General features: G+C 46.4%; 1 protein-coding gene across 2 annotated transcripts in view; it reads right to left on the bottom strand.

Moving 5' to 3' along the window:
- SLC14A2 (solute carrier family 14 member 2) overlaps nucleotides 1-27,132 on the bottom strand; it is a 508,248-nt gene that overhangs the window by 19,495 nt on the left and 461,621 nt on the right. Inside the window, exons 8-12 of one of the 2 annotated variants that reach the window (XM_061400049.1) lie at nucleotides 23,319-23,511; nucleotides 19,203-19,350; nucleotides 17,821-17,955; nucleotides 16,042-16,091; nucleotides 15,348-15,522 (exon numbers count right to left, since the gene is read on the bottom strand). In XM_061400049.1, coding sequence (XP_061256033.1) covers nucleotides 15,348-15,522; nucleotides 16,042-16,091; nucleotides 17,821-17,955; nucleotides 19,203-19,350; nucleotides 23,319-23,511 — 701 coding nt within the window. Of the gene's footprint in view, nucleotides 1-6,181; nucleotides 6,301-15,347; nucleotides 15,523-16,041; nucleotides 16,092-17,820; nucleotides 17,956-19,202; nucleotides 19,351-23,318; nucleotides 23,512-27,132 lie in introns of those variants that run through there. The other variant, XM_061400050.1, reaches the window with a different exon arrangement.

Here is a 27,132-nt window from a genome sequence, read left to right as displayed (position 1 = left end):
GTGGGAGGTAAGAGTCCTGAGGCTGTGATCAGCTACTAGAAACCCGCGGTGAAAATAGAGTAGCTTACCACCCAGGCAGCGTTTCTCAAAGTGGGGCCTGAGAATAGACAGCATCAGATCACCTGATGGCTAGTTATGAAGCGTGCCCCATGCTGATTAATTTGGGTACTTGGTGGTCCCCAAGGTATGCAGTTTTGACACTTTCTGCTTCTGGTTCCAGTGAACTCTGGAGTTAGATGATCAAATGGCTACCCGGAATAGTGGAGAGCTCTTGCACTGTCTTTACCTTTGGATACTTTTGGGGCGTTGTTATCTCCGAAAGATGGAAAACTTAGGCTCTGGTGATTTCTGAAGCACTCTAAGTGAGTCACATGGCCCTCAGCCCTCAGTTCCTTTCTCTGCATCTTTGCTGCTCAGTGTCAGGTTTGTGGACTGGCTTCACGGACATCCAAGGCTGCTTGTTAGAAATGCAGACTCTCAGCTCCCATCTCAGACCCAAGGAACTGGAATAAGTTTGTTTTTTTAAACAAGATCTCCAACTGACTTGTGTGCAAATTAAAGTTTGAGAAAACTGGTCTAGATCACATTGCTCATGTGGAAACAGCTTTAGCAAAGCTGAGAATATAGCATCAGCAACCAGAGTATGGGGCACGTGTATGAGCAAGGAAACGGGTTTGTTTATAGTTTCAGACTGAAAGTTCAAACATGAAACTTCACACATTGAAACACGAAACTTCAAACATGACCCTCCCCTCTAGGCTCGGGATGGGAAAAATCTATTTCACTCAGCATCCTGCCTGTGGGTCACCATGGAGCCTTAACTCCAGAGGCTGGAGAAGCTCTGGTACGTCAGACACAAGTGAATAAGGCACCTCCGCACGTGCTGTGCAGGGGGATGGGGACCCAGAGGGTATCACTGCATCATCTGACAAAGCAGGGCATTCTTCCATAGCCAGTCCACAGGGCACATCTGAAGGCTGGAAGGGCACCTCTGCCCACCCAGTGCTTTTCATCCCTCATATGCTGACACCCCAGTCACCCTCTGCATAGAGAAATATATTGACCTTATTTAGCATCAGAGACTCAGAATTGCATGGATCTTCAAAATTACAGTCTACTTCCCAAGTCCAGAGAAATTGCATACTGCCCCCCACCCCTCCCAGATCATGTAGTTATTAATTATGGCACAGCCGGGAGTTGCTCTCAGGTCTCCTGGCTCCCAGTTTGCTGATCTATAGAAAAACTGTCTCCCCTTTCCTGCCCTGGCCCTTTGCTTTCAGTTCTTATCAATAGACTGTGCTGCCTGCTCAGAATCCAGGAAAGTAGATCAGGGTCCATATTACCATGCATTCGTAGAACTGATGTCCCAGCCACAAAAACAAAAACAGAGAGTATCTTTCTTTTCCTTGAACCCACGTTTTGTTCTTATTTGGGCGATCCGGGAGGTGGCCCCAAATGTGGTCTGATACAGTGTTGCTTCTGGTCTCCTGTGGGCAGGACGAGAGTTCAGGCCACAGACTGACCACCCAGGGAGGGTGACCACTCTTCCAGATGTGCTGGCCAAGAGATGAGGATGGCAGGTGGGAACAAGTGCCACAAGGAAGACTGGAGACAAAATAACAAATTTCCCAAGGCTGTGAAAATACTTAAAGCTGAGGTGATAGAAATTTACCACTACCTTTGGGACAGATTCTCAGGACTTTCATAACAGATAAAGGCAATTTCAAGGATATCATGAACACATCTATCAAATGCTCTAGAAAGAAACGTTCCATTGGTGTGGTGGGGAAAAAAAGAAAACAATGATAATGCTGGCCAGGAACCAGCATCACTCATTTCTGCACTGCATTTTGCAAGTCACCAAATTTCATTGACAGTTTCCCCCATTGCAAGCATGGTGGTACTCAGAAGGAGATCTACAGACCCTATAGGACTGGCCTTGCAAACCCAGCCTAAACAGAATGACAGGTATTTTGGAGGGTACCTCCTATTTCGTTCTCACGTTACAATGATGAGACTGCTGCTGCTGCTGCTGCTGCTGCTAAGTCGCTTCAGTCATGTCCGACTCTGTGCGACCCCATAGACGGCAGCCCACCAGGATCCCCCGTCCCTGGGATTCTCCAGGCAAGAACACTGGAGTGGGTTGCCATTTTCTTCTCCAATGCATGAAAGTGAAAAGTGAAAGTGAAGTCGCTCAGTCGTGAGTGAGTGTCCCAGTGCAGGTAGCATCATACCTGGCACTGGGGTTGTCCAATTCAGGGGCACAGTCCCTGCCCTCAAGGATTGCCAGCATCTTGTGTCTTAAGAGGCAAGAGTCCAGGGATGCTATCCTCTCATTGATTCAGAGAAGGAAAGAACAGTCATGAGCCACAATGATTTGCTTAAAAGCACTTTTTTTTTTCCCCTGGAGAGTAGTATCCATAGTATCTATGTGTCTACTGATTGCTAACACACAGAAAATGCCATCTGTTCAAATATCAGGGGTAAAAGTCATTTTACAGAAGACCCCACCTGTCAGATACAATTTTGAAGCTTGAAGCTTACTAAAGTTCCTTTGAGGGGGAAAAAAAACCAAACCCAAATCGTATATGACATCTTTCAGAAGGGGAAGAATGATCTAGTCTATTTTACTAATAATCAACCTTTACTCAAACAAGTCTCTACCTGAACACTTTCTACAAGCTGTCTTTCTCAGGTTTTGAACAGGTTTTCCTGCCTCCTGGAGGTGGGCCAATGCTGTCCATCTATCACTGCTGCTGCTGCTGCTAAGTCGCTCCAGTTGTGTCTGACTCTGTACGACCCCATAGACGGCAGCCCACCAGGCTCCTCTGTCCCTGGGATTCTCCAGGCAAGAACTCTGGAATGGGTTGCCATTTCCTTCTCCAATGCATGAAAGTGAAAGTGAAAATGAAGTCGCTCAGTCGAGTCCGACTCTTCGCAACCCCACGGACTGCAGCCCACCAGACTCCTCCGTCCATGGGATTTTCCAGGCAAGAGTACTGGAGTGGGGTGCCATTGTCTTCTCCGACCATCTATCACTAGCAATGCCCAACGTACAGAGGATCTGGAACCTACTGTAAAGACCCTTTCATCATCTCTCCATAGATCCCTAGGTCTCTTATTTCTCTAGCTTACTGTGGCAGAGACTCCCACAACATCATGAGGCAATTCCCTAGCTACTACACCAGAAGGATAGTTTTTGAAGCGACAATTGGATATAATTTGATTTTTTCCTACATCCAGCGCTACAGGATAACACTTCGGCCACGATTTGGGAACACGTTTCCCCATGCAGAAGTTGAGCTTTGCGCTGTGATGTGTAATTTTCAAGGCTGCCGTGTGTGTATGTGTGATGCAGACATTTGTGGGTGGTAAATGAGGTGTTATCTTTTTCTGTGAAGTTGTGTTTAGTTGACATTTTCAAAGATCATTCTATTAACTATCAGAGGCATTGAACATTAACTGGAAAAGGCTTTTCAGCATATCCAGTCCAGCCCTCTGATCCAGTCCTTCTTCTAGTTGCCACGTCCTCATAGAGGCGGAGAGGAAGGCTTAGAGGAACCGGGGAACTTTGGAGTCTCTGTCTCACTCCATGAAGACATTAACTAGCATAAATGAGTTGGTGCCTGTTTCAACCTCGTTTAACCTTATAACAACCTCATGAATGAGGCTGAGGAGAGTGTGAAGGTCAGAGCGCCCCATCGGTAACTGGGGTAACATCTGACTGACCTTCCTCTGAGTGAGATTTCACTCTCCTTCCCCTATTCACACCCAGGCCACACCTCAGAATCGTGTGTCTGTGTTGTTAATTTCCCTCCTTTCAATCCATTCTGTGCTTCAGTTATTAGGCATATCATTACGTGACTCTCTCACTCAACAATCCCCATGGCTCCCTATTGCCAAGGGTATATTAATGCCTAAACTGCTCAGCCAAGCTTTCCAGTTGTTCTACAATATTGCTGATTTCATCGTCCCACTCATCCTTTGCTGCCCAACACACACCCTGCCTTGGCATTCTGGCCTTGCCTCTGACCCTCTCTGCCTCTTCTTGCCTAGTTTCTATTCAGCCTTCATCATCTGGTTTATGTTCCACTTCCTCCGTGAAGCCATCCTTGATTTATATGGCCACACGGATCATTCTGTTTCTTTGCACAAGGTACTCTAGATCCATCTTTTGAAGTTAGGGCCACGGGGGAGTTTTATACTGATAGTTACAATGTACATGAAAATTTTACAATCCAATGAAACTACTTGGAACTATCAGTCTTTAATAACCAAGTGAATTTGGGTCTGTGTGTGTGTTAGTCACTTAGTTGTGTCTGACTCTGCAACCCCATGGACTGTGGCCACCAGGCTCCTCTGTCCATGGGATTCTCCAGGCAAGAACACTGGAGTGGGTTGCCATTTCCTTCTCCAGAATTTGGATCTAGGTATTAGCAAACAAAACAAAACAAAACTGAGGCCCAGAGAAAAGCAGCTTTCCTGAGGCCAAATAGCTGATTAGTTACAGAGCTATGTTTTAACCTCCTGGTTTTGATTCTTTACTCCTGCAATATAGATGTTTTACAGACTGTTGGAACCTTTGCAAATGATATCAATGGACTTGTGATCTTTTTATTTTAAAAAATTACGAAGTATTTCATATCCTAAAAGGAGTAACAAAAGTTACCAAAAACAAACAGAAAGAATCCACCTGTGCCATTACATTTGTGTTATCCAGTGACAGGCCAAGAAAATTCTGGGCTGTTGTGTACGTGCTTTTTCTCTTATGGCAATGTTTCCCTTCTCTGCCGCTTCTTCCCTGCATTGTCTGTGGCAAACACAGCTAACTGATCATAGACCTCTTTCCCAGTAAGTTTCAACACAGCCTCAGAATCCTTCTAATACAAATCTCCAGACAACCAATACCAGTTAGATATAGTTGGCACTTGAGAGTAAACTTATTTTCCCCTCCCCTTTTAAAGGAGAGTGTGGATGCTGTACAAGCCTGAGAGAAAGGGTACATGAAAGCAGGCAGAGGACTGGCCACGGGCTCTCCAAGTCCCAGGATTGCCTAATCTCAGCAAGTTCACTGAGGCTCCTATCCTTCAGCGCTAGTTTTGAGGAGATCACATGCCATACCAGATTGTTCATTCTCTGATCAGATAATGTCAGTGTCCTGAGACATTGTTCCTTATGGAATGGCTGCCTATCTTCCAGAAACATCACTCTGTAGCTACACAGAACATGTCTAAAGTAATCTCAGATGGCCATGAAAGAGAGGGCCACTGAGGAGATGGGCTGTATGAAGATGTCTGTGGATACTGAGATGCTCTAGTTCTATTGGCATGTCTGTGGAAGGAGTATAGGACCTGAGGTGAGAGGCTAAGGTGCCTCTGGACCAGGTACCTCCACCCTGGAAGCAGCAGGTGAGGACTCTTGGGAACAAGGTTTTCAAACCTACCTCATTAGCATCTCACAGTCAGCTCAACGTGGGGCTGCCCTGGGAATCACACTGATGTCAGAGCTGTGTGTTGGAGAGTTGTGGAAAGGATGATAAATATGAAGGCTCATCCAGCGAACAGGTAGGTGGTAAGGGGATTTGAGGCTGATGGGTTAACTTAGATCCATCACCAGATGTGCAAGAAGAGCTCAGTGTTGTGAGTTAGGACACCTGGGCTTTTGACCAGGCTCATTTATCACCTGGACAGTTTCCTGGATAAGCCATGGGGTTCCTCATGGGGTTTGAACTATTAATAGAATTATTTAAGAGCTCTTCCAGCTTGAAGCTTCCAGGATCTGAACTCTCTCTGGAGTTCTTAATAAGGGCCCCCATTCCCAGGACTGTCTTTCTGCAGCTCAGCAGGAAAAGGAACAGAAAGAGACTGACCTTTCTTTTTTCTGTTTCTTTGAAAAGTCAGAAAGATGGCCCTATTGGCTAGGGGGTCTGTTGTTCCGTTGCTCAGTCGTGCCTGACTCTTTGTGACTCCGTGGACTGTAGCCCACCAGAATCCTCTGTCCATGGGATTTCCCAGGCAAGAATACTAGAGTGGGTTGCCATTTCCTTCTGTAGGGGATCTTCCCAACCCAGGGATTGAACCAGAGTCTCCTGCATTGGCAGGTGGATTCTTTACCACTGAGCCACCTGGGAAGCCCAGCTAGAGGGTCTACCTGATTCATTTCTCTCCCCCAGACCTCTTACCTGAGTTCCTTTGGATTTCTTGCACAGGTCTGGAGGAATCCAGACCACTGGGATTTGGGAAGAAACTTCTTTCCAATTGGGTGGTGTCTCTGGTCCTCAACTCAGGCGCTGGACTTCTCCCTAAAACTGAACCTCTTCAGTTCCCACAGCCCGCCAGCTCATCCTCTGGCTGACTTTCTATAAATTCCTCTCGTGTTTCCTCACCTTGTGCCTGGTGCTTGGCTTCCACTCGAGGAAGGGCACCATATGGCAGAAGAGGGAGAGAAAAGGAGCGCTCTTCCTACAGCGTGCTCACTCTTTGACTTTCCTAAACTCCCTGGGGAAGACTGGCCTTGGCCATCATGGTGCCCCCATCAGGCAGGTTTCCTTTAAAGGGGCAGAGCCTGGACTGCCTGGAGGTAGTTTCTCTGTCCTTCCTCAGGCATCACCTTCATCACCCCTTTCCTTAGAATTCTTGCTCCAGTATATGCCTTTAAGGCAATTACCTAAGTGTCGTCTCCTCAGGGGCCAATTTGCCTTCCCACCTCAATGAACTTCCTTAATCCCCCACACAGGCAGGGCACAGGCCGAGGAATGTTATTGCCATCTGTTTCTAGATGGATATTTCTGCACAGCCTAATTAATACTAGATGCCTTCTTTCTGGTTTTGTGGAAATTTCTACACCTTTCCTCCTTCTGACTCTGCTGACCGGGTCCTGGTGGGCCCTCTCAGAGTAAGGAGGGCACAACCTAACCCCCGTCTCCAGAAAGGACTCTGAGCTCTATATATGAGGGAAGCCACCCTCCCGGGTCCCAGACAGCCGTGGTGGTGGTTGGGGGGGTCTGGTGGGCTGGAGTCTGGGGAGGAGGCCCAATCCAAACATGTTCTGTTTGGCTTTGTGAGTCTGAAGGGTCAAGCAGCAACTGCGTATCACCCCCACCCCCTCAAGTGACAGGGTGTGAGGTGGCTGCCCAAGTTCAGAAACAGAACTCACACCGAGGATATTAGCTCCACCTGAGTAGACAAACTCCCCGCTGACGTCAAAGGCCCCCTTTCCAGCAGGCCAGGTGTTTTGGAACTGCCAGAGAGGGGTCCTGATCACAGGGTGAGGGGGCCCTTCTGAGGAAGGAAAGCAAAGTGACGAGAGGTGGGGAGCCCCGCGTTCCAGGGAGGGGTGGGGAGCTGACTGGAGCTCAGCTCCCACACGGGGCCTTCCTCTGGTGCTGAAGCTCAGGGCCTGTGGCCATCTGCTGATGACACGCTCCTTGTCCCCCAGCCTGCTGTTCTCTAAACTCAGGAGGCCCACCTCGTGCCCTCTCTTGCTCTGGCCTCTCCTGAAGACTCCTGAACTTCCAGTGGTGCATTCTTCACTTCAGCCCCGTATGCATCTGAAAGTAACAGGGAGATGCTACCCAGGAACAACATATGACCAATTAGAAAAGACAGGAAATGAGTACTCAGGAGGGAGGAGCCATCCAGGAAATTCACCCACATCTCAGGAGCCAAATGGAGCTGCGTCCTCAGATGAGTGGTGTCTGTCACACACACCAGGTTAGGGAGGGGCAATTGAGTGCTCCTGGAAAGCAGAAGACTGGGGTGGATGCTTGCCGCCAAAGGGTCTCACCAAAGGCCACAGCTTGATACTGGGGGATCCCCAAGATAATTTATGGGTACCGGTTATTATCTCCTGGTGGGCTTGGTCAATCAGAATTTACTTCAGAACTATATTCTTCATAATGCTCATGGCTTCAACTCTGCATTTCCAACTTTGTAGGGGCAGGAGCCTGCACTGACCTCTAGGAGCCAGACTTGGGGAGGTCAGATTCCTCCAGGGAAAAGGCTAGACTTCCTGTGGAATGAATGAAAGCTGAGCTAGACGCTCCTTGGAGAGTTACTTCCTTGATTCATTCAGTTTCAGCAGCCTGTGGACGAGGGGCTGGTGGCTCCTAGTTACCAGTTCACAGATAATAAGAGGACTTATCTAGCAATGTCCCCCCCCTCCCTCCTTGGGGCCTTGGAATTCTAATTCCACTAGGAATAGAATTGTTTCCTACAGATTCTTCTATTTTCTTTGAATCACAAGAGGCAAGAAAAGCCAAGTAAGTTGAAAAATCTCATATTAAAAAGTGAATGCCTTTTAAAGTTGCCAGATGAGACTGTGGTTTATTGAGTGGAAATCAATAAACCACACTGCAATTGCCAACTCTTAGCTGGTTTTAGATTATATTAATAGTTGTCCCCAGGCCCTTACCACATTTATGACCCAAGGAGACAAAGCTCAAGACTCGTACAGAAAGAACACACAGATTTGATGTAGCCACAGATGTAAGAAGATTGAGTTTCTTGATGGGCAGATCTTATAGGGTTGACCAGAAGAGGAATCCCTGGAGAGAGGAAAGTGATAAAGATGAGAAAGTCAAGGAAAAGGCACAGTTAAATGATGCTGCTCCCTCAGGTTGCATCCACACAAGTAGCCATATTGAGCATTTTGATAGACTGAGCAAATGGCTAACCGGTCAAGCTCTAGGAAAACCTATAAATGCAGCAACGGTATATTTTTGATATATTTGTCTTCATGTTCATACTTTTTACCACCTTAATGATACCTCCTCCTTATTTCTCTGTAGGAACTCAGGGCCATAGTATCACTGAAACTTGAAATTGGAAGAGAGGCTGCCATGGTCATCTGGTCTACCCCTACTAAAAGCAAGCATCTCTAATAGGTCTCCTGCCCCTCTCCTGAACCCAGAGTTTCACCCAGAAATGGACAACCATTTCTCAGGCAACTTCCATTGTGAAAAAGCATCCCTTTCCATTGGTTCAATGTCTGTTTGCTTATCACTTCCATCTAGTGGTCCTTATTCTATGCTCTGAAGTACTGCTGAGTAAAATGACAACTTCTTCCACAGTCATGGCCCCAGGCATTTCTTCTCTTCTCTAAGCCGAATACAACAGTTCGTCATGGAACAGAGGCCCTCCATATCTCATTCCTCCAGCTTGGCCCCATCTCAGCATGCTCTCCCCTGCCAAAGACACTCTCAAAATGTGCTACCATTTTTTCCTTTGTACTCTCCTCTCCTTTTTCATCCAACCAATTCTCAGAAATGACTCCTTCAACCTAAGATGCAAGTGATTGATCATGCTTACTATGTTACCTTCCCAAGACTGTTTACATTTTAACAGTTTACATTTTAACTGTTTACATTTAACTTGAACTGAAGGGACAGCTGGGAGTGTTTGGGCAGGCAGGTAATAACAAGATAAAGAACAAGAGGAGAAGAGGCATAGACATTTTCCTGAAACCCTTAACATAATGCTTAATACTTTTCCTAAACAGAAGATTAACCCAACAAGAAATTTCATTCACCACTCAAAATCATGAAACTGGTGCTGTGACCTTATGTGGCTCAGGCAGTCTGTGGTGACATCCTCTCAAGTAAGATTACTCACATGGCCAGGCAAATCCCCATAACGTGAATTCCTTGAAGGCAGTAAATGGTCTGATTCTTTCCTGGTTTGTTATCAAGGGGGCCTGAGTGATATTAAAATAGTTCCTCATACAACGTCTTCTGGATGAATGAGTGAATGAGGTCAGAAATAGTTAAAAGAAAGTGATACAATTAAAAGGAAATGATAAAGTTTAAAATAAAAGGATAAGGAAATACCAGAAAGAAAGTGGATTCAGCAGTGTCAATGTCAACTGAATCAGAATTTGGTTAAAGGCATTAATGAGCATAAAAATGGGCAGTCTGTAGTAGTAAAAGATAAAATTTAAGATAAAAAATAAAAATCATATACTGTATGATTATAGTCCACAGGTACCAAACAATGTAGCTGCTAAATATATGAGACAAATATTTCAGAAATACAAAAAAAGTTGATCTGATCTGATACAATTATAGTTGAATTTTAATAAACCCTTTTCAGAATTAAGATTTATAGACTAAAAGTAAATAAGTGCATAGAAGAGTTGAATGATGCAGTTAATAAATCAACTTAATATACATTTCCTTCAGATAAAAAATCTGCATTTTGTATGTTCAAGATCAATCATATACTTGGCTACAAAGAAAAATGCATAACATTTGAAAATAAAGATTGTACCAACCATATTCTTTGCTCATAATCCTATAAAAGTAGATATGGAAAGCTGAAAATGAAAAACATCAAGAAGTTTAAAGTGCTGGAAATCAAGAAATACATTCTTCAAAAATTCTTGCCTCAAAGAGAAATAAAAAGTAAAATAACAAACTTTTAAAACCGATGAAAACAGAACACTTTATTCCAAAACCTATAGTACACAGCTAAAGCTGTAACTGAGGGAAATTAATAGACTTAAATGTCTTTGTTGTTAAACGGCAAAGATCTAAAATAAGGGAATTTTATATTAATTTTAAAAACATTAGGAGAAGAGAACATTTAAATAAACCACAAGAAAACAGGAAAAGGAAACAAAAACAAATCGAAATGAGTAGAAAAGGACAAATAAATTCTAAACTGCTTTGAAAAAAATCAATAAAATGAATGAACCCCTCACAAGCCTAAGGGAAAGAGAAAATTACATAAGATTAGAAATGAAAAAGGAGACAAAGTCGCAGATAACCGGAGAGATACAAATTACCACAAGAACATTATGAATAATATTCTGGCAATAAAATTTTAAAACTAAAGAAAATGGATTATTTCCTAGCAAGCTCCCTGTTTGAAGTAGAGATTTTGATTATGTCAGTTATCATAGAAGATACTGGAGAGATAATTAAAACTGACCATTTAAAAATGCAGCAGAACAACACTGTTTCACAACGATAGTAGAATTTGTCAGTGTTGTAGGACAGAAGATGAAAATGGGTGGGAGAGATGGCTAGGTCAGAGGGAGGAGACAGTGGAGAGAGGAAGAAAGGGGTTTGTTAGGGAAAAAAGAGTTTAAGACAGCACTTCTGCTAAAGCCCGCCCTCCCCAACTCCACACATCAGATCAGATCAGTGGCTCAGTTGTGTCTGACTCTTTGCGACCCCATGAATCGCAGCATGCCAGGCCTCCCTGTCCATCACCAACTCTCGGAGTTCACTCAGACTCACGTCCATTGAGTCGGTGATGCCATCCAGCCATCTCATCCTCTGTCGTCCCCTTCTCCTCCTGCCCCCAATCCCTCCCAGCATCAGAGTCTTTTCCAACGAGTCAACTCTTCGCATGAGGTGGCCAAAGTACTGGAGTTTCAGCTTTAGCATCATTCCTTCCAAAGACATCCCAGGGCTGATCTCCTTCAGAATGGACTGGTTGGATCTCCTTGCAGTCCAAGGGACTCTCAAGAGTCTTCTCCAACACCACAGTTCAAAAGCATCAATTCTTCGGTGCTCAGCCTTCTTCACGGTTCAACTCTCACATCCATACATGACCACAGGAAAAACCATAGCCTTGACTAGACGAAATTTTGTTGGCAAAGTAATGTCTCTGCTTTTGAATATGCTATCTAGGTTGGTCATAACTTTCCTTCCAAGGAGTAAGCGTCTTTTAATTTCACGGCTGCAGTCACCATCTGCAGTGATTTTGGAGCCCAGAAAAATAAAGTCTGACACTGTTTCCCCTGTTTCCCCATCTATTTCCCATGAAGTGATGGGACCGGATGCCATGATCTTCGTTTTCTGAATGTTGAGCTTTAAGCCACCTTTTCCACTTTCCACTTTCACTGTCATCAAGAGGCTTTTGAGTTCCTCTTCACTTTCTGCCATAAGGGTGGTGTCATCTGCATATCTGAGGTTATTCATATTTCTCCCGGCAATCTTGATTCCAGATTGTGTTTCTTCCAGTCCAGCGTTTCTCATGATGTACTCTGCATAGAAGTTGAATAAGCAGGGTGACAATATACAGCCTTGACGTACTCCTTTTCCTATTTGGAACCAGTCTGTTGTTCCGTGGCCAGTTCTAACTGTTGCTTCCTGACCTGCATACAGATGTCTCAAGAGGCAGATCAGGTGGTCTGGTATTCCCATCTCTTTCAGAATTTTCCACAGTTTATTGTGATCCACACAGTCAAAGGCTTTGGCATAGTCAGTAAAGCAGAAATAGATGTTTTTCTGGAACTCTCTTGCTTTTCCCATGATCCACTCCACACATACATTCTTCCTTTCTTGAATTTCAGAGAGTAGTAGTTTGTTTCTGTTCAACCATAAACATTTATATTCAACTATCATTTTTACTTCCCTGGTGGCTCAGACGGTAAAGCGTCTGTCTACAATGTGGGACACCCGGGTTTGATCCTTGGGTTGGGAAGATCCCCTGGAGAAGGAAATGGCAATCCACTCCAGGACTATTGCCTGGAAAACCCCATGGACAGAGGAGCCTGGTAGGCTACAGTCCATGGGATTGCAAAGAGTCGGACACGACTGAGCGACTTCACCATTCACTATATCATTTGTACATCCAAGAGCTGCTGCTGGTAGTTTGAGATGATAGTAGGAAAACAGCTATGACATGTTCCCAGAAGCCCTTTTTCCCTCCTGGAGGCCTGCTTCTGAGTGCCCCATGCTGGTGGGGAGAATCTGCAAGGTTAGGGCTCTCAACATGTTCATTCAGGGCCAGGAGAGGGGGAAGCTCTGGTTAAGGGGGGACAAGATAACACTAGGGAGTTAGCTCTCAGGTGCTGGGGCTGTTTGGACTACTTAAGAGGACCTCTGGACATCTGTCCACAGCCTGTGGACAGTGGCCTGCGCTGGGCAGAGTTTTCTTAGAGGGTTTTCACCTCTGCCCACTCTCAGCCATGCCCAAGAGAGAGATGCTGCTTCTGTCCACCAGTCTGGCTTAATGACTGATATTTGTTTTGCTTTCAAGAGGAGATTGTTTGACCACATTTGGAAAACATCATCAACTTTCAGCATCTTAGCCTCAAAGGATTAAAAAATATATATATTTTATAGTTCCTGTACAACTGGCAGAGGCAAGGTAATTCACTGATTAATAATACACTTTGTCCATTTTTTTCTTACATCATACTAGCAGATAATGTGTAAAAACATTTACTCGTGCATAAATACCTGGCCATCTTGATCGCACTGCATTATAGAGTTTCTGGGGCCGCGTGGCTTTTCCAGATTTGTTGGACATACTTTTTCCATTTTCAGAATAACTTAGCTTTTATCCATTTTTCTCTGAACAAGTTTGGCAGCTTGCAACACAGTTAACTTTTAATTCTTGTGGGGGAATTAAAACAGGAACTTGGGAGGGGAAAACAACCCAGATAACTGTGACCCACATGTTACCTTGTAAATGACAAACCAAGAAGTGGTGTAGGAAGAGAAGGAAGGGGAGAGAGAATCTCGTCCAACTGAGCTGAAAGCATTTTTCATATCCAGATAGTCTTCCTCTCCTGAGAATCCAATAAGAAGCATGGCTAAAGGACTGTTCCCATCAGATCCAGTGCTCTGGGTGGAGATTCTCAGGGCTTAATGGAGAGAACAGGGGATTTCCCACAATTTGCCCATAACGAACGAATAGGGTTTCTGGTTCTATCTCCTGCTAGGATACGTGACGGAGTCCCCTCTGGAAGCCTGTCAGGAGACAAAAAGTCCTCTTCCTCCAAATGGAGGTCATGGGTCACAGTATGATGGCACAACCTGGCCTGCGTGCTCCTTCCAGCCCTGAGGTTCCAGCGCCTCCCTGCTCCTCTTGCCTAGAAACCCTGCACCGAAGGGCTCCAGTTTTCTTCTTCCTCCCGTGGTGGTGAACTGGCAGAGGCAAAGCAGCGAGGAGCCCAGAGGGTGAGCCTGAGGGGTGGTTCCTAGACCCGTGTGTGGACGGAGGGTCTGGTGTAAGACTGCGCCCCCTGGTGCTCATCACTAGGCTTCTCAGTCCCTGAAAGAGCCTCAGGGCAGATCTTCCTGCTTCCTGCCGCCCTGATCTCCCTTTCTGGGGTGCCCTCGATTTCCTAAGACTCTTTACACTATTGCCCAGCATGTAAATGCCTTGTGGCTTTGTCTGATGTAGAGATCCTGGTGGTGTCCTTTGAGTCTGCCCACTTCCCACCAGCTCCTAAGTCACACATGGATCTCCAGACCCTGAGCGTTATTGTATTGATCGTCTATAGCAGGGCCCAGCCAACTACAGCTTGTGGACCAAATCTAGCTTCTCGCTTAATAAAGTCCTGTTGGAACACAGCCACCCTCTTTCATTCACATGTTGTCTAAGGCTACTTTGCTCTATGATGACAGGCTTGAGTATTTGTAAGAGATTGTGTAGCCTCCAGAGCTGAAATTTGACACTTTCCAGGACAAGGTTGACAACCCCTGGTCTGTATCTAAACAAAGATTGAAAGTAAGTTAATGCCTGTAATTGGGAAGACAAATTACAAAATTCACTGATAATTGTTTGTTCTTCTACTCAAGGTTAACCATTTAAGTATCATAAATCTCATAAAGCTTCCAACACCCACAGGCAAACTGGGAAATGAAATAGATCTCTCCAACCTCTCACATACTGAGCTCAGGTGATTTCCTCAACTGAATTCCCTGCTTAAAGTCGCTGGCTTGACCTGCAGTGAGACATGCCAATCTTTCATCATGAGTCATGTAGGAGCCTAACTTACTGATTACTTCCTGCTACAGAATATCCTCTTGCCCTTTACTCTGACCCCTGAATGTCTGAGTCCCTATTTAGACACGTTCAATGCCCTAACTGTCCCCATTTTGACTTTCAAACTGTGTTTCTCTATCTGAAATTTCTCTTTTATGTAAAGCTGTATGTACCCACCAGTCATTAGCTCTGTGCACTCTGGCATCTGCATTCCCTGAATTTTCACCCACTCAGGAACCACTCAGCACGTTTAATTTCATAGCTTCTATTATTTAGTTAAACCTGCTAAGAAGATCATCTCTGAATCACCTTTACAAAAGACTAAATACAAAGAATGGTTTTGTTTTAAGTCACTGACATTGAAAATACATGCCTTCCTACTAATACCAGGAACTCATCACCAACTTCTTCTAACAGTGTACAGTGGAGAGTTAAGGCGATTTGGGCAGAGAGAGAAAATCAATGTCAGGGAGAGGGAGGTATAGGTGTGTTTTGTTCCACACAGGCGCGAGGAGAGGCAAAGTAAGTGAGTGCTGCAGCTGATTGACCCAGAGCTGAGATTACAGGGAGCAGACCCCAGTCCAGGCAAAGAGCATTTCTGCCTATAACTTGGCTAGTCACCACTGGAGGACTTCTCTTCTTCCCCGCTTTTCACTGTCAGGTAGTAGATGCGGTTGGCCTCTGGATAGGTGACTCTGCTGAGTGGGAGCTTGTAGATGGTGGGGTTGTTGGTCGTCAGGAGCAGGAAGGTGAGTGTGGAGAGGCAGAAGGGCCAGGTGCCTGGCGGCACACCAACCTGAAAGCAAGAACACCGGGATCTGAAATGTTCCTGGGCTCCTGGGACCTTGCAGGAGAAGGATGCGGAAGGGGCTAAGAGTGGCGACCCTCCCCCAGTGACTGCCTTCCTAGTGACCCTCCCCTTGGCTTCTGGATTGATCTGCCAGAATGGTTGGTTTGAATCTGAAATGTTGGTCCCTTTGGGGACAATCAGACTCTTCTAATGATGGAGCTGAAAATCCCCTAGAGACAATCTCTCATTTCCGGCTAAACATGAGTACCTCCATCTGTCCACCCATATTCTCCACTGCTAGTTACAACACTTTCTCTTTCACACACACATCCACACAAACACACCCCTCAGAGGCACATAAAATATGCCAGGGCCAGTCCTTCTCTGGGAAAACCTTGAATAAACCTTGACCAGGCTGTTGTGTGGAGTGCTAGTGACCAGAACCCACTCACAAGACTCCAAATGTCCTGAAGCCCTGGTTGGGTTGGGGCACTTTAGGGCGGTGTCAGGAGACCCCAGACTTACCACTGACATTATGTTGGTGAGGGCTGCTCCCATGTATGCACAGAACAGGGCTGTGGAGACACAAGGACCATCAGGAGTCAGCTTCCCAGGGCCCATCCCCAGCCTTCCCTAAGAGCGGGCTCCACCCCGGCCCCAGTGCCACCGTGTTGGCCCCACACCCTGAAATCTGGCGTGTTTGCTTGTGACCCATCTCTCACTGGGCTGTGTGCTCTCTGAGGTTAGACATGAAAGCTTGCATATCCCTTTATCCCCTCCCCACTTCCATGGTAGCCCTGCATAGAGCCTGGGGTCAATAAGCATCATTTACTACTCCACACTGCCCTTGGTGATGCTCTAGCACAGACTGGATGGCTGGGTGGTTGTCTGTCTGGACAGATGAGTTGTCAGACTATATGAACTCTGAATAAAGTCCCTCTTGTCCAAGATTCTGAGCCGCTGTGATGCTATGGAACCCTCACCAAGTCCCCTCATAGCTGGACCATGTTGGGTCCCTGAGCCAGGCACCTGGCTTCACCCACAGATGATGACCCCCCAGACAGTGAGGGGAACTCATTCACAGCCCTGGTGCCTCTGGACAAGCTCCTTCTGCCTCTGTTTGCTCTGTTTCCCTGTCCAGAACACCTGTCCCCTCCCTGTCTTTGCTTATCCAAATCCCACCCTGAAAGGGTTGAGATAAGCTGCAGCCTCCTCCCAAAGCCTTCCCAGGTGGTTCCAGCCATAGGAATCGGCCATCTCTCTGAGGATCATAGACAGTTACAGTCTCATCCTCAAAATACCTGGCAGTTTTGACTTGGTGAATATTTGCTGAGCCCACTGGCTCCAAGTCCAGACCCCAGCTGGATGCTGAGGCGGGTACAAGAGACACAGAAGGCATTTACAGTTCCGGGGAAAACAAACAAAAAAGCCCTTCTGGATGATATTATACCCTTCACTTGTCTCTAGTTTTGCGTATTAGTGTCCTGTTGGTTCCAGAGGATATAAGCAACTCCAGGACAGGGAGGCTGATGGGACTGGAGTTTGAATCTCACTTCTGCCATCAATAGTTGTGTTTGGACAAGTTTGTCAACCCCTCTGGGTCTCATTTCCTCACCTGTAAAATGGGGCTAAAATCCATGCCTGGCAGTGGCCTTGGCAGGATGAAATGAGTGCTGTTTGTCCAGCACAGAGCGCGGCCCTGGGGTGCAGTATCATGCCTGTGGTCCATTTCTCTTCACACAGCGCATTCTTTGTTTACTCAATGGAAATCAGCTCCTTTAGTGCTATGTGACTATTTTCTGGGACCTCAGGCCTCCCAGGCACGTCATCTCACGGGCTCTTTCCAATGGTCTTTTTAGATATCACAGACAACTGCCCTGAGTATTGGGCGATTATATCTCTTCTGCTGGACCCTGGCTTCGTGAGGATGTGGTCTGTGTCCTCCAGGTCTAGCCGGGGCCCTAGCACTTGGCGGTGCCCAGTCGATAGCAGCTGAGTGAGAACAGTTGTTGAGGCCAGGAACGTTGCCACTAGCACACGAGGAAATGCGTGTGTGATTTCCTCATGAACTTTAGTGCTTCATGAGGAATAGTGGTGGTGACGCCAGCTGACAGAGGAAGAACCTCAGATCCCCAGCTCTTAGGGTACCCCCACTAAATCCCTTAGTGGTAAGACCGCAGCCACAGTCCTTCCATCATTACTGCTCAGTACCGATAAGGGTCCACATGGGTATCCACAACCGGGGGAGTGGGGAAGGGCAAGGAACAGCAGAGTGGCTTGGCTGCCAGCTTCCCCGATACCTACCGCAGACGAGGGCCAGCAGGTGGGTCTGCCAGGTGAGGGCGTAAAACATGCCCCCGATGGCGATGCAGGAGAGGACAGAGTTGTAGCTCCAGAGGCCCAGGTAGATGGTCTTGAAGGGCGTGGCCACCGTCAGGGCTGTTGGACAAGGTATTGCATTTCTGGCTGATTCGAGGTCACAGCACAAAGGCCACCCCGGCTGGTGCCAGTCCCCAGGTGCCCTTCCTCCCGTCGCTGACTCCCCCCCCAATACCTGCTCATCGGAGGAGCCTCTACAAAGGGCATCTGGTCTTAGGAAAGCAACAGTGGGGGAAGAGCAGTGGTTTCCACTGTTTTTCAAATATTTCACTCAGAGGTATGACTACTTCTGGTCATACCTCTGAGGGTGAGGGTGAGGGTGAGTGTGAGGGTGGGCCAAGGAGGTGGGGCTGCAGGCCCTCCCCACTCCTTTGGCCAGATCAGCTGCATTTTTAGCAAGAAAGATTTCAACTGGTTGAGAAAAATTAAGTCTAGACACATATAGATTCATGCAGACGGAGAAATGAGACAGCAGAAGGGGTTGGATGTGAACAGCAGGTGAATCTGGGTGAAGAATTTGTGGGTGTCTCTCAGACTATTTTTAATTTTGTAAGTTTTCTTAAGTTTGAAATTATTTCCAAATAACATTTTTTTTTAAAGTTGTTCTTCCAAGAAATTTTTGAAAAATATTGGGATAAGTCAACAGGCTCCTATTCCCAAAGCACCCACGGTCCATTTCTGACTCTACTCTCTTTGTTTACATATGTGAATGTGTGTATAGACACCTACGTAGAAATTAAGTCACATTTGTCAAATGACAATCCAATTCTTGGGAAAATTTTTCCTGTTAGCTTAGTCAAAATTTCAAAGTGCTAGGTCGTTTATACCCCACTGGGTCTGCTAGTGCTCCCCACCCACACCGGATTCCCCTCTGCCTCCCACCCCTCAGCTCCCAGGGGCTACAGGCCAGTAGGTCTCAGCCCTTTTGCATCTCCCCATACAACCTGCTCAGATGGTAAAGTGTCTGTCTGCAATGCGGAAGACCCAGGTTCAATCCCTGGGTTGGGAAGACCCCCTGGAGAAGGAAATGGCAACCCACTCCAGTACTCTTGCCTGGAAAATTCTATGCACGGAGGAGCCTGGTAGGCTACCATCCATGGGGTCACAAAGAGTTGGACACGATTGAGCGACTTCACTTTATACAACCTAATATATTTTGGAGACTCAAGAAAGGAAAAAATGAGTCACAAGCCCTGACAGTGTCTAAAAACTTCAGAGAAGATAGTAAGCCTAGACTCTTTACTGTGTGCTGGGAGAAATGACCTCAGGAAAATGACCCCTGCTGAGCCGGGGGGGCCCTGGCCTACCTGCCAGCAGCCCCACGATTGAGCCAATGGCTGCATGCAAGCAAATGAGTGGTGAGCAGATGAACAGGGCCACCAGGAACACGCCACCTGTCCAGGGGTTGTCGCAGCCGTACACCTGCCCGACCCCGACAGGGATGGCTTGTAGCAGCTGCAAAGTCAACAAAATCCACGTCAGTGGAGTGTGGGCTGATAATACAAGGACCAAGCCTCAGGGTGAGGACTGAGCCTTTCCCCGGGGGGGGGGTCATGGTGTGGAATGGGAGGATTGCTGTGCCCGCAAGCGTGTGGGAGAATGTGGAAGGGAAGGCATGAGCTGGAACAAATCGCTCTTCACTCCACCACTTGGCAGGCATCTGAGCATCCCTCATGCAAAACTGGGCAGGTCCCCAGCACAGAGGCTGGAGCCAGGTGGTTCTGAGGGACATGTGGCTTTTGCTTTGGGGGTCTACAGGGTGCCTCCCTGGACTGCCACTGGGAGGTTTCAGGGCAAAAGGGGGCTTCCTCTAGACCTTCTGAAATCCTAGAAATATTCCAGGAATTCTGGAAATATTCTAGGCCATTAAAAAAATTTTATACATTTTTTTAATGGAAGGGTAATGGCTTTACAGAAAATTGTGTTGGTTTCTGTTTAGGCCATTTTGATGAATGATTTGACCAAAGATCACCCAGCTCATGGTGGCCGATCCCAGGCTATAGCCTCTGAGCCTGACCCGTAGTCTCTTTGTTGCTCACATTCGGTGCTACCCCGGGGATGGGGGAGCCCGGGAAGGAAGAGGAGCACTTCCCCTGCTCTCCAGGAGCACTCAGCAGACAGGTAGCATGAGAAATATCTGGAGAACATCACGAAGCACCGGATCCCTGGGCTTGAGAGTCACTGGGAGATGTTGGAACTGGAGATGATTGATTTGTCAGTGATATCAAGATAGCTTTTTAAAAAAATATCCAAATCATCCACATTTTGGCAAAAAGTTCTTTGAGGGGACAAAGGAAAAGAGGGAGATTGACAGGGCAGGGAGAACACTGGCCCAGAGTCATGAGCCCCAGCTTTTAGGGGTTTCTGCAGAAATTTGTGTGTGACCATCTCTGTAACACGAGGAGGCTGCCTAACGATCTTCCAGCTTCAAAATTCTGCCAACTCCTTCCTCCATTACCAGCTCATGTGACCTCTTTGAGGACAGGACTCCTTTAGCTGAGGCCATAAAAGGTGCTTAATAAATAGTGTGGATTAGTTCAGTGGTTTCCAAATTTTGTGAACATTGAAATCACTTAAAGATCTTTTTAAAAAAATATTAATGCCTAGCACCTCCCCAGACATCCTAAGTGGTGTGAGGGGGCATGGCCAGAGCACCAGGTACTGCTAATCTACAACAGAATTTGGGGACCACCGGATTAGTCATCATCTACTGTAGATGTAGGGAGTTCATTGCATTTCTCCCTTTGATGAAATTTTGTTCTTTTTAACAACTTGATTTAATTCTAGAGTCAGTCTGATTTCTTTAGAGAATTTGAGGTGTCCCAGACAGTTTTTAAACTATGTCTATTCTTGCCTCTGAATGTGTGGCCTTTTAAACACCAGCCATTGTTTGGTCCAGAGCCTATAGACTTGTGCAAGAAATCACAGGGTGCGGGCCCTATCTTATTTAAAGGAACCCTGAAAATCCTTTGTTCCAATCCAGGGACCTCTGCTCCATCTGGGAAGCCAGGTTTAAAGTCCAAGGAGGCAAGAATGAGAAAAATGAGGGGGCAAGCTGCCTTGGAGTAAAGTTTGAGTTTAGAATGAAGCTCTGCTGGGATCCAAACTTCAGCCTGGTGAACCGGGGCCCCGACCCGTCCATGCTGCTCTCTAAGCTACAGCCAACACCCTGGTGCAAAGGGCAGTCAGGTGTGCGGTGGAAATTTCCTAAGGACCGGCCTTCTCTGTACTCTGGATAATTCTTGTGTAACAACAACAAGCCAGCTAAACAAAACAGAAATCACTCCCCTCATTGTTTTAAAGAGAAAGACAGAAATGGCACTGATTGGTCAAAACTCAGATCTGGATGGTGTAGAGGGAAAGGAGTCAGTGGTCAGAGAGGCGGTGCATGGGAGCTCAGAGGGTGAGCTTGGGCCTCAGGGAACCTGGGTTTGGCTCCTAGTACTTTTTACTGTTTGAAGATGAACAAGAAGCATCTCTTCTACGTGGCTGTCTCTACTCTGGTCTCTCAGCACCGGATGGTACAGCCTCACCACGCAGGGCGGGTCGGGGGCTCAGTGGGCCTTTTTCTCCTGCAGTACCGCATACCCTGTGGCTGTCACTCAGACCAGCTTCACCCGCAGGGCTCAGGGACAGCAGATTGTGCCCTGAGGCAGTGTGTCCAGTCAGCAGATGGCTGATCCTTCAGTTCGTTTCGTTCCTGCTCTGACCCCAGTAGTTTTCCATTTGAGAAAGCAGGCTTTCACTTAAACACAGGGCTCTGTCTTTTCCATTGCCTTGGATTTAGGCCCTAACCCTGCCTCTGATCCCATTCCAGCCCCAGCCCCAGCCCCAGATAAAACTTCTAACAAGACAAAAACTTTAAAAAGAAGTTTGGCATTGTTGGCAGCAGTGTCTGCCATGAGGGTCGGGGGAGGCCTTCCTTTCCCGACAGTTTCAGGCTCAGGGTGTGGCCGAGCCTGCAGGGCCTGCGTTGTGCATGCCACCTGGTGTCCGCCTGGCACCAGGGCCACACCGAGCCCCACACTAAGCACATCGAGACGCAGGGCCAGGCTGGGTGGGGAGGGCTCAGAAATCAGATTTTGTGAACAATATTTGAAGCACCAGCTACAGCTTGATCTTGGGCAACTAACCCTCCCTGTGCCTTAGTTTTCCCATCTGCAGAAGAGGATGATGGTAGTTAGCATTGGGTTATGGTGAGGTTTAAATGAGTTAGTAAGCTAAGGGCTTTGAACAGTGACTGGTACATAATAAATTTGCTCAAGGTAAGCTGTTAGCTATGCCTATATTCATTAACAGGGCTTCCCTGGTGGCTCAGATGGTAAAGAATCTGCCTGCCATGTGGGAGACCTGGGTTTGATCCCTGGGTTGGGAAGATCCCCCAGGAGGAGGGCATGGCAACCCACTCCAGTATTCTTACCTGGAGAATCCCCATGTACAGCAGAGCCTGGTGGGCTACAGTCCATGGGGCTGTCCATTAATACGCATTAACACGGTCAAAATTTTACAGTTCTATATATTTAATCTTGTGTGAGATTTTTATTATATCCCTTTATCTCTGATTTCTAGAGATCAGTAGAATAAATGCCTTTGTCTATTTGTGGATATCAGGACATAAGGCAAGGTTTCTCAGCTTCGACATTACTGACGTTTTGGGCTGGCTAGTTCTTTGCTGTGGGGAGAGGGCCGTGCATTGTAGGAGGTCCGGTACCAGTGGTACATTCCGCCTAGTTTTGACTTTTAAAACATTTCTGTAGACATTCACCGTCCCTAAGAGGGGAAAAAAAGTCACTCCTGCTTGAGAGCCACTGATATGGAAAATACACAAAAATTTACCCCCATCTTCTATTGATAATATCTTTTTTTTTGGCAGGGGCGGGGGACATGCCTCGTGGCTTGTGGGATCTTAGTTTCCTAACCAGGGATCGAACCTGGGCTCTTGGCAGTGAAAGCTTGGAGTCTTAATCACGGAACATCCAGGAAATTCTCCTATTGCTAATATCTTTAAATTCCTAATTTTAAATATTATTTCAGTGCCTTGACCCTTCACCCACCTATTCATCTTATTTAATATTTTCCCCTCAAAGCCACCATTCTGTATTGCCAGCCTAACCCTTATCTGTACCCTTGTTTATCATCTGTTTCCCTGGGCAGATTGTAGGTGTTCTGAAGCCAGGGATGTTGTCCTATTTTCTGTGTATGCCCAGGGCCTGATGACAAGCCTGGCACATGTAAGGTCTCCAGTAGGGGGTTATGGAAAGAAGCTATGGAAGTGGCAGTGACCCTTTCCCGTGCTCCTCTCTGCTAAGGTGCATCATTCACTGGAGGTGCAGAGAAACTGAGAGCCTGAGTAATCCACGAAGTGGTGACTGAGATGGCTGCAGTGGAAACAGGCCCCCACACACCTGCCGTTGGCAACTCACCAAGGGCATCTCAATCTCCGACCAGGTGATGTTGGGCACTGAAGACACAGGCTCCACCAGCGTCGTGGGGAAGAAGAGGTTGTAGTGGCCGGTGGCTGCCAGGTACAGGGTCATAGCGAAGTTGAAGGGCAACGTGAAGACAGGGAGGTCCCACTTGCTGAAGATGGAACTCAAAGCACTAGAAAAGACGGGGCTGGAGATGAAAGAGAGAAAAGATTTAATTGCTGTGATCAGTCTTCAGTCTACACTGTCTAGTCCGCTCTGGTCACTGGGCCACTCACTGTTTCCCTTTCCTTGACAGTCATTCCTGTCTCCCTTGAGAATCTAGTGGTCCACTGACCTGGGACTGGATATAAGCCAGTGTTCAATATAAGTCTACATCTTTGGGAAACAAAATTTAAAAGTCTTATAACTTGTTTTCAGTAGGAAACTTTATAAAATAATTTACATATTTCTTTGTTTCTTAAACCAAGAAAACAAAATCTAATCCTTACAAAATGGCATGTGTTGCCTTTGGATCATTACAAGGTACATCATGATGTATCCTGGGCTGTGATGACATTTAGAATATATGCTTTAAATAACCTTCTAGGGGGAGGCTGCTATGGACATAGGAAACTCGCAGGCTTGAATTCAGCTGAAGTGCTTGGAACTATTCTGGGAATCAGCACGTGAAAATGAAACCTTCAGTTGATTGTGTTTTCTGTTTTCTTTTCATCTTCCTTGTAGAGAGCACGGATATTGGAGAAGGAGGGAGTGAGGTGCAAATCCGAACTCCTACACTTAAAGGCTGAGTGAGCAGCACTAGGAAATTTACCTTGCCTCATCTCAGTTTCTTCTGAAAGGACCATCACCTGGCATCCAATGCCCTATGCCTCCCACAGCTGCACAGGTGCACAGCTGCAGGCCAAACTTGAACTCATGTGATACGGTTGATTGGTTAACTTTTAATTAAGGATGCTCAGTCTCAAACAGGCATTTAAGCCTGCCCTAATCCCTACTATAGATCCCTAGCAAATTAACTTTCCAATTTTCTGAGACAACTATTTCACATTTTCTCCTTTCTCCTCAAATCTTTGCTTTCTGTCTCCCTTTAGTTTCACTAACCACCTTGCTTTACTTCATTAAGAAAAACAGAAATGACATGATGAGAAATGCCTCATCTTCCTGACCATAAGATTCATATTCTAACTGCCTCTCTGCCTTTTCATACAATGGATTGTTCCTGCTGTCTTATCAGGCTAATTCTTTTTCTTGTACTTGGGATCCAGCCTGTCTCAAAGTCTTGGTTCCTGCAATTCTGTCCTTTCTTTTTTGCAGCTTCAACCTCTCCTTTTTCTCCAGGTCACTCTCATAAATACATAACGTGCTCTAGTGCGTGTGTGCTCAGTCGCTCAGTCGTGTCCAACTCTTTGCGACCCCATGGACTGTAGCCCGCCCCAGGGTCCTCTGTCCATGGGATTTTCCAGGCAAGAATACTGGCGTGGGTTGCCACTTCCTACTCCAGGGGATCTTCCTTCCCCAGGGATCCAACCCAGGTTTCCTGTGCTCCTGCATTGCAGCTGAATTTTTTTTACCACTGAGCCACCTGGGAAGGCCAAAGTGCTCTAGCACCTCCTAACATATAGACCTTCCCCCTTTAACCTGATTTCTACTGCAGCTATTGCCCCATTTCTCTGCCTCCTGCACAGCAATACTCAAGACTAGTCTGTCTTTACTGTCCCCAATCTTTCTCTTTCCCTTCTTTACTGAACCCACTCCTATCAGGTATATGTTCTACCCACACCATGGAAATGGCTCTTGTCCAGCTCACAGATGCCATCTCTCTTGCTGAATCCATGGTCAATCTCTGCCCCTTTCATTTGACAGTTGGATCCTGAACCCTTCCATCAGGGATTGAGAGCCTTCTGTCACGGCGACCACGACACTGCACTCAGTTGCTTCTGCAGGCGCTCCTCAAGTCCCCTTTGGCGGTTCTTCCCCTCTTCTGCCAGACATCTAAATGTTGGAGGATCCTACAGCTCTGTCTTGGGTCTTCTCTGTTTGAACCCTCTCTTTCTGCGTGACTGTCTTTAGTCTCCAGGATGAAGTATCTTCTATATGCTACTATTTTCTAATCTTGACCAGATCACTAAGTTCCAGATTTGCACATCCAATGTCTTTCTCAGCATCTCTACTCAGAAGACTGAAGTTTAATGTGTCCAAACAGAACTTTTGATTTGTGTCCTGTCTCCCACCACCAACTTGCTTTTTTTCCACTGCGTTTTCCATCAGCCCAAGTTCTCAGGCAGATTATAGGAGCACACTGAGTCTTCTTTCCTCCCTGCCTCATCACACTCCACAGCCTCCCAGAATATCCTGTTGCCTTCACTGTCCTTAAAATATACCCTAAGCCTAGCCACTTCTCATCGCCTTCATGGACATGGCTCTAGTCAAAACATTTCTGTCCTCTGTGGGTTATTGCAGCAGACTCCTAACTACGCTTCCAGCATCCATGCCTGTTCCAGCTAAAATCCACTCTACACTGCAAGGAGAGAGATTTGTTTAAATTTATCCACATCCTTTCACTCGTCTGCTTAAAGCCCTTTAACTGCTTCTCACCACAGCTGTAGTAAAAATCGAAAGGCTTACTGGAGAGGTAGAAACTATTAGGTACAAAGTAAGCTACAAGGATATATTTGCAACACAGGGAATATAACCAATATCTTATAATATTTATAAATGGAATATAATCTTTAAAAATTGTGAATCACTATATTGCACACCTGTAACTTATATAACATTGTACAGCAACAATATTTCAATTAATAAAAAGGCTCCCTGGAGTCACATGGTGCCTGGGACATGGCCCTCATTACTTCTGCCCTCGCCTCCTGCCACCCCTGCCTCATTCACTGGGCTTCAGCCCCACTGGTCTTGTTTCTTGAACACATCATGCTTTTTTAGTTGGAATTTTTTCACATGCTGCTGGTTCTGCCTGCGACTTCAAATGGCAGGTACACTCTTGTTTAGGTGACTGTTTAAATATCCCCTCTGCAAAGTGGCCTTCCCTGACCATGCAAGTCTGGACCACTCCTTCCCATTTGCCCTGTTTTGCTTTCCTTAAAGCACTTACCACATCTTGAAAGGATCTTTTTAATGAACAATTTATGAATTTATTTCTTTCTTTGCCAAGAAGAATGTAAGCTCCCAGAGGATGGAGACCTTCTCTTGCTCACAGCTGTCCCCACCATCTAGAACAGTCCCCGGACAATGAAGGCCCTCAGCAAATTGTAGTTTGCTGGGGAACTCTGGCACTGCTAGTCTCTGCCCTGTCGACTGGCTTCTAGGAGTGAATGAATGGATTAGTGAAGTGCCAGGGTAGAGGTGCTCTTTTTTTTTTTTTTTTTTTCATTTTAAATTGGGAAGTGAGGGTAGGGCGAGTGCATTGTAGACACACTGGCACCCAGTGCACCGTGGCTTAGGGGCTTAATCTCTGCAGCTATAAACCAAATGGGTGCAAATGAAGACAGGCCCTCCTCCTTCTGCGGCGTGGCGTGTGGGGGGCATTAAGGAAATCACCACAGAAATGACTGTCTTAACATTTTGTCTTGATACATTAAAGAGGAAATCCTAAGAAGAAATGTAAATTGCCCAGAATGCTTAATGTCTTAATTTATTTGCAAACACTACTAAAAAGCGCTGGAACAGCACTTAAACTAAATTAAACTAACGGGTTTTAGTAACTCCTGACTTTGAAACCAGAGAAAGATGTTAAAAATCAGATGGCATGTCGGAGAGTTGTAGAGCTCAGGGACTAGGGGACACAGGCTCC

The sequence above is a fragment of the Bos javanicus genome, chromosome 24 (assembly GCF_032452875.1).
Source record: "Bos javanicus breed banteng chromosome 24, ARS-OSU_banteng_1.0, whole genome shotgun sequence".
Classification (NCBI taxonomy): domain Eukaryota; kingdom Metazoa; phylum Chordata; class Mammalia; order Artiodactyla; family Bovidae; genus Bos; species Bos javanicus.
Note: the sequence above shows the minus strand (reverse complement) of the source record. Positions and strands in the feature narration are given on the sequence as shown.